Below are 8,217 nucleotides of genomic sequence, written 5' to 3' on the forward strand. Positions count from 1 at the left end.
GAGGATGTAACTGTACCTGCAGGTTAGGGTGAGTGACGATGACTCACATCGCCCTGATTGGATGGCGCTCACGCACGGCAGTCAGATCTCGTGCACTCGCGTTGTTGTGACGGCGGGTTGTCCTCGGACAGCAGCACCGCGGTCCATATGGACCCGTGGCCAATGCCCGCGAGCGGAGGGACCGCCTCGTGGGCACCACCCGCAGAATTCTGGGAAATTAACATGGCGGCGCCCTTATGGAGCTAAGCCCCGCCCTACTCGCGATTGCGTTTTATATTATAGATCTCCAGAAATCAACAACACTCTGGATAACTAGGAAAGAGAGACTAGGACAGAGAGAAATAGTGTTTTTGATGACACTTCTCTCCGTGCTGCTGCTCCACAGAGGCTCCGTGCTGGACGCTCCCGTGTGCCTGAACTCTGGAGGGAGATACTTCATCGACGTCACTTTCAACAAACGCCCAGAGTCCGACCCCGGAGACAGCTCCCACATCCTCATCGACTCGGTACCGGAACAATATGAGCAAACAGATAAAAGACACGATGATGTGATGCTGTGTGTGGTTTTTGCAGCTGGGTCTGATCCCGAGCATCGAGTCAGTTCAGGACCTGTGCTCTCAGACTGATGATGTGATGCTGTGTGATGTTATGTGATGTTGTTGTGTGATGTTGTGTGATGCTGTGTGATGTTTTTGCAGCTGGGTCTGATCCCGAGCATCGAGTCGGTCCAGGACCTGTGCTCTCAGACTGATGATGTGATGTTGTGTGATGCTGTTGTGTGATGCTGTTGTGTGATGTTGTGTGATGTTGTGTGATGTTTGCAGCTGGGTCTGATCCCGAGCATCGAGTCGGTCCAGGACCTGTGCTCTCAGACCGACCTGGACTCCTTCAGGCGTCTGCGCTGCATCGGACTCGCCGCCGAGGCCGGACCGCACGACGCCGCTCCCGAGGTCTGCGAGGGACTGGTCAAGAGCATGTCCGCGCGCATCCACAAGGGGGCGATAGGTGAGGGCTTTTAATGGCTTCCAAATTCACCTCATAAACATCCCAGTCAGGTTTACCTTTACATTCTAGATTAGCTCCACCCGGGTTAGTGCGGGGCCTGTGATCACGTGGTTTGCAATAGTGGTCACTACTTTGAGGACAGGCTGACCATTCAAAGAACTGTTCAAAGACAGTGCCCTGATGAAGACCACTTGAGGTCAAAACGTCGGCCTCCCTGCTTTTAATAAAGGACTTTAAACTCTAAAGCTCAGCTCACACTACACGACTTTTATGCCCGATTTTGCTCTAATTCTCAGTCGTGCCGAGTCTAAACGAGTCGCGTCCAGTCGAAGGCTGGACAAAAATCCAGCAAAAAAAGACAAAAATCCAGCAAAAAAGTGAAAAAAATCCCTCAAAAAAGTGAAAAAAATCCAGCAAAAAAATTACAAAAATCCAGCAAAAAAAAGACAAAAATCCAGCAAAAAAGTGAAAAAAATCCATTAAAAAAGTGAAAAAAATCCAGCAAAAAAAAAGACAAAAATCCATCAAAAAAGTGACAAAAATCCAGCAAAAAAGTGACAAAAATCCATCAAAAAAGTGACAAAAATCCATCAAAAAAGTGACAAAAATCCAGCAAAAAATGACAAAAATCCATCAAAAAAGTGACAAAAATCCATCAAAAAATGACAAAAATCCATCAAAAAAGTGACAAAAATCCAGCATAAAAGTGACAAAAATCCAGCAAAAAATGACAAAAATCCAGCAAAAAAAAGAAAAAAATCCATCAAAAAAGTGACAAAAATCCATCAAAAAAGTGACAAAAATCCATCAAAAAAGTGACAAAAATCCATCAAAAAAAAAGACAAAAATCCAGAAAAAAAAAGACAAAAATCTCTCAAAAAAGTGACAAAAATCCATCAAAAAAGTGACAAAAATCCAGCAAAAAAATGACAAAAATCCATCAAAAAAGTGACAAAAATCCAGCAAAAAAGTGACAAAAATCCAGCAAAAAAGTGACAAAAATCCAGCAAAAAAGTGAAAAAAATCCAGCAAAAAAATTACAAAAATCCAGCAAAAAAGTGACAAAAATCCATCAAAAAAGTGACAAAAATCCAGCAAAAAAATTACAAAAATCCAGCAAAAAAGTGACAAAAATCCATCAAAAAAGTGACAAAAATCCAGAAAAAAAAAAGACAGAAATCCAGAAAAAAAAAGACAAAAATCTCTCAAAAAAGTGACAAAAAACCATCAAAAAAGTGACAAAAATCCAGCAAAAAAATGACAAAAATCCATCAAAAAAGTGACAAAAATCCATCAAAAAAGTGACAAAAATCCAGCAAAAAAATGACAAAAATCCAGCAAAAAAGTGACAAAAATCCAGCAAAAAAGTGACAAAAATCCCTCAAAAAAGTGAAAAAAATCCAGCAAAAAAATTACAAAAATCCAGCAAGAAAGTGACAAAAATCAAAAAATCGAAAAATGTAAAAAAAAAAATTTGAATTTTTTTTTTGAAAAAAATAAAAAAATAAAAAAAAAATTTTGAAAAAAAATATATAATCGATTTTTTGCGATTATGCTAATTTTGTAATCGTTTACTGTTGTAATCGAAATCGTAATCGAATTTGAATCCAGTCGTGTCGTGTGGACCCCCCATTCTATATAAAATCGTCTACGACTAGAAAAGTCGTGTAGTGTGTGCTGACCTTTATCCGCGGTGAAGCGGCCGGGATGAGGATCAGCACCTCCAAATCTGAGGCCATGGTTCTCACTGGAAAAAGGTGGCTTCCCCTCTTCAGGTCGGTGGGGAGTCCTTACCTCAAGTGGAGGAGTTCAAGTATGGATGGATGGACTTTAACTTTTATACCATCAGAGTTTGTGCTGCATTACTTTTTAAATCCATTTTAAGGCAAGCTTTTATGGCTTTTTAGCTGTTATATACTTTTATATCTGTTATATCCTTGATGAATATTTTTAACATTCATGTTTGGATTGGCCCAGTAAAGCACTTCATCTGCCTCATCCGCATTCAAAGACTTTGTTAAAATTCTTGAAGATACATATCAGGCGACTTTTTGAGCTTTTGATCACGGTAAAAACATACCTGGAGTCCATTAGTTCATCCACGCAGCTTTGAGGAAACCTGTGCAGTGTTTTGTCGATTACTAACAAGAGACGTAGAGAATGAGTGCTTACAAATCAAGAGTCTTTTTCACACATGTTTATTTAAATGTTAGAACATGAAATATCTGAGCTTTGTGTGTTTTATGTGGAGTTTATTGATGTATTTGCTGTCTGTTGCAGCTTGTGGATGCGACGCCGTGGGTTCCCTCAGTCCGTACTGCACAGAACTGGGCGGGGTTTGCGAGTGTAAACCTAACGTGATTGGCCGATGCTGCGACTCCTGCGCTCCTCAGACTTACGGCTTTGGACCTGAGGGCTGCCGACGTGAGACACTTTACACAGACTATTATAAACACGAGCTGCATTCACGAGGAGGCCTTAAAACACTCGGCTCTTTCTAATGAGAGCGACGTGAAAAAGACACGACAGAGCTAGAAAAAAGTGCTGACGTGATAATTCAGCACATTTTTGTCACTTTTTTATCACTTTTTTATCACTTTTTTGTCACTTTCTTATAATTTTTTTGCAACTTTTTCATCAATTTTTTTTCAGTTTTTATCAAATTTTTTTCACATTTTTTATCAAATTTTTGTCACTTTTTTATCACATTGTTGTCACTTTTTAATAATTTTTTTGCAACTTTTTCATCGAATTTTTTTAACTTTTAATCACATTTTTGTCACTTTTGTATCACATTTTTGTCACTTTTGTATCACATTTTTGTCACTTTTTTATAATTTTTTTGTCACTTTTTCATAATTTTTTTGTCACTTTTTCATCAAATTTTTGTCACTTTTTTGTCACTTTTTCATCAAATTTTTGTCACTTTTTTATCACATTTTTGCCACTTTTTCATAATTTTTTGCAAATTTTTCATCACATTTTTGTCACTTTTTTATCACATTTTTGTCAGTTTTTCATAATTTTTTTGTAACTTTTTCATCAAATTTTTGTCACTTTTTCATCAAATTTTTGTCACTTTTTTATCACATTTTTGTCACTTTTCCATCACATTTTTGTCACTTTTTATCACATTTTTGTCACTTTTCCATCACATTTTTGTCACTTTTCCATCACATTTTTGTCACTTTTTTTTATAATTTTTTGTCACTTTTTTTTTTACACTTTTTTGTCACTTTTTTATAATTTTTTGTCACTTTTTAATCACTTTTTTATCACTTTTTTGTCACTTTTTTATAATTTTTTGTCACTTTTTAATCACTTTTTTATCACTTTTTTGTCACTTTTTTATAATTTTTTTGTCACTTCTTTATGACTTTTTTGTCACTTTTTTATCACTTTTTATCACTTTTTTATCACTTTTTTGTCACTTCTTTATGACTTTTTTATCACTTTTTAATCACTTTTTTGTTACTTTGTTATCACTTTTCTGTCACTTTTTTTATCACATTTTTGTTGCGTTTTCATCTCATTTTTGCCGCTATTATATCACTATGTTTTTCACTGTTTCACTCGGCTCTTTCTAATGAGAGAACCACATGAAAAAGACACAATGACAGCTGTAAAATCCAAACACAAAGTTGTGACGTGGGGCGATGTCGTCATGACGTGATACTTGAGCTAAAGTAATGTCGGCGTGTTCTGAACCTTTGCCCGTTCCTGCAGCGTGTGACTGTGACCCCCGCGGCTCCGAGTCCGACCTCTGTGACCAGGTGCAGGGCCAGTGCGCGTGTCGGCGGGAGGTGTCCGGGCGCCGCTGTGACCGCTGCTCTTTCTAATGAGAGCGACGTGAAAAAGACACAATGACAGCGCTAAAAAAACGTGCTGACGTGATAATTCAGCACATTTTTGTCACTTTTTCATACTTTTTTTGTCACTTTTCAATCAAATTTTTGTCACTTTTTTGTCACTTTTTAATTATTTTTTTGCAACTTTTTGATCAAATTTTTGTCACTTTTTTTATCAATTTTTTGTAACTTTCTTTTATCAAATTTTTATAAGTTTTTATCACATTTTTGTCACATTTTTGTCACATTTTTATCACATTTTTGTCACATTTTTGTCACATTTTTATAATTTTTTTGCAACTTTTTGATCAAATTTTGTCACTTTTTCCGTCACATTTTTGTTGCGTTTTCATCTCATTTTTGTCGCTATTATATCACTATTTTGCGTTCACGAGGGGGTCCTTAAAACACTCGGCTATTTCTAATGAGAGAGCGACATGAAAAAGACACAGCTCTAGAAAAAAAGTGCTGACGTGACAATTCTGCAAATTTTTGCTATTTTTCATCACATTTTTGTCACATTTTTATCAAATTTTTGTCACTTTTTTTTAAATATTTTTTTTGCAACTTTTTGATCAAATCTTTGTAACTTTCTTTTATCACATTTTTGTCACTTTTTTATCACATTTTTGTCACTTTTTTATAATTTTTTGTCACTTTTTTATAATTTTTTTGTCACTTTTTAATCACTTTTTTTTATCACTTTTTTATCACTTTTTTGTCACTTTTTTGTCACTTTTTATCACTTTTTTGTCCCTTTTTTATAATTTTTTGTCACTTTTTAATCACTTTTTTTTTATCACTTTTTTATCACTTTTTTGTCACTTTTTTGTCACTTTTTATCACTTTTTTGTCCCTTTTTTATAATTTTTTGTCACTTTTTTTATAACTTTTATTGTCACTTTTTTATCACTTTTTTGTCACTTTTTTATCACTTTTTTGTCACTTTTTTGTCACTTTTTTATCACTTTTTTGTCACTTTTTTAATCACTTTTTTGTCACTTTTTTATCACTTTTTTGTCACTTTTTTATCACATTTTTGTCACTTTTTCATCAAATTTTGTCACCTTTTTATCACATTTTGTCACTTTTTTATCACATTTTTGTCACTTTTTTATAATTTTTTGTCACTTTTTTATAATTTTTTTGTCACTTTTTAATCACTTTTTTTATCACTTTTTTATCACTTTTTTGTCCCTTTTTATCACTTTTTTGTCCCTTTTTTATAATTTTTTGTCACTTTTTTTATAACTTTTATTGTCACTTTTTTATCACTTTTTTGTCACTTTTTTATCACTTTTTTGTCACTTTTTTATCACTTTTTTGTCACTTTTTTTATCACTTTTTTGTCACTTTTTTATCACTTTTTTATCACTTTTTTATCACTTTTTTGTCACTTTTTTGTCACTTTTTAATCACTTTTTTGTCACTTTTTTATCACTTTTTTTGTCACTTTTTTATCACTTTTTTTGTCACTTTTTTGTCACTTTTTATCACTTTTTTGTCCCTTTTTTATAATTTTTTGTCACTTCTTTATCACTTTTTTTGTCACTTTTTTGTCACTTTTTTATCACTTTTTTATCACTTTTTTGTCCCTTTTTTATAATTTTTTGTCACTTTTTTTATAACTTTTTTGTCACTTTATCACTTTTTTTGTCACTTTTTTATCACTTTTTTGTCACTTTTTTATCACTTTTTTATCACTTTTTTGTCACTTTTTAATCACTTTGTTGTCACTTTTTTGTCCCTTTTTTATAATTTTTTGTCACTTTTTAATCACTTTTTTGTCACTTTTTAATCACTTTTTTGTCACTTTTTAATCACTTTTTTGTCACTTTGTTATCACATTTTTGTTGCGTTTTCATCTCATTTTTGTTGCTATTATATCACTATGTTTTTCACTATTTCACTCAGCTCTTTCTAATGAGAGAACGACATGAAAAAGACACAATGACAGCTGTAAAATCCAAACATAAAGTTGTGGCGTGAAGGCGATGTCGTCATGACGTGATACTTGAGCTAAAGTAATGTTGGCATGTTCTTGCGCCCGTTCCTGCAGCGTGTGACTGTGACCCCCGCGGCTCCGAGTCCGACCTCTGTGACCAGGTGCAGGGCCAGTGCGCGTGTCGGCGGGAGGTGTCCGGGCGCCGCTGTGACCGCTGCCAGCCCGGACACTGGGGATTCCCACTGTGCCAGGTCTGTGAATGCAACGGTCTGTCCCAGATCTGCGACCAGGAGACGGGACACTGCGAGGGCTGCAGGGAGCACGCCACCGGCCCCAACTGTGAACGGTCAGAGCGCCTTTTTAAAGCACTTTATTCAGAGAGACACCATTAAATGTTTTGGTCTTTGTTATGGTAATGATTATAAGATAACGTTTTTTTTTTCATGAAAGGTCTGCAATGCACCTTTAATACAAGGGAGTCTGATAGATCCAGTGGTGGGCGATAGACTTTCTGGGGCCTGACTACTCTCTTTGAGCCAGGGGTGCCCAAAGAGGGGCCCGCGGACCAAATTTGGGCTGTTGCACGATGTGGCTATGCTAGCTCCTCTGACCTGAAGGTAGGGCTGTGCAATTAATCGAAATTCGATTACGATTTCGATTACAACAGTAAACGATTACAAAATTAGCATAATCGCAAAAAATCGATTATAATTTTTTTTTTCAATTTTTTTTCAATTTTTTTTTCAAATTTTTTTTTTCAAATTTTAAATTTTTGGATTTTTGTCTTTTTTTTGCTGGATTTTTGTCTTTTTTCTGCTGGATTTTTGTCTTTTTTTTGCTGGATTTTTCTCTTTTTTGATGGATTTTTGTCTTTTTTTTGATGGATTTTTGTCTTTTTTTGATGGATTTTTGTCTTTTTTTGCTGGATTTTTGTCTTTTTTTGATGGATTTTTGTCATTTTTCTGATGGATTTTTGTCACTTTTCTGCTGGATTTTTGTCACTTTTCTGCTGGATTTTTGTCTTTTTTTTGATGGATTTTTGTCTTTTTTTTGATGGATTTTTGTCACTTTTCTGCTGGATTTTTGTCTTTTTTTTGATGGATTTTTGTCTTTTTTTTGATGGATTTTTGTCACTTTTCTGATGGATTTTTGTCTTTTTTTTGATGGATTTTTGTCTTTTTTTTGATGGATTTTTGTCTTTTTTTGATGGATTTTTTTAAAGGCAACAAATAATCGTTTGAATAATCGTGATTTCAATTATGACAAAAATAATCGTGATTATTATTTTTTCAATAATCGAGCAGCCCTACCTGAAGGTGTGAGCGCCTGGACTTCCTGTCTGTTTTCTTTTCCTGGAATAATAATCATATTTTCTAAAGATTATGTTGTGGGCGGTGAGTTCCCGGTAGATGATCAGTT

The 8,217-nt window shown here is 34.8% G+C and overlaps 1 protein-coding gene across 1 annotated transcript in view; it reads left to right on the forward strand.

The window, feature by feature from the left end:
- Positions 1 to 8,217, forward strand: part of lamb4 (laminin, beta 4) — a gene marked incomplete at both ends in the record, with an annotated part of 72,138 nt that overhangs the window by 31,054 nt on the left and 32,867 nt on the right. Inside the window, 4 exons of the mRNA XM_079560011.1 lie at positions 386 to 506; positions 825 to 1,005; positions 3,286 to 3,429; positions 6,913 to 7,144. Of these exons, the coding sequence (XP_079416137.1) occupies positions 386 to 506; positions 825 to 1,005; positions 3,286 to 3,429; positions 6,913 to 7,144 (678 nt within the window). The remainder of the gene's footprint in view (positions 1 to 385; positions 507 to 824; positions 1,006 to 3,285; positions 3,430 to 6,912; positions 7,145 to 8,217) is intronic.

The sequence above is a fragment of the Gobius niger genome (assembly GCF_951799975.1).
Source record: "Gobius niger genome assembly, chromosome: 7".
Classification (NCBI taxonomy): domain Eukaryota; kingdom Metazoa; phylum Chordata; class Actinopteri; order Gobiiformes; family Gobiidae; genus Gobius; species Gobius niger.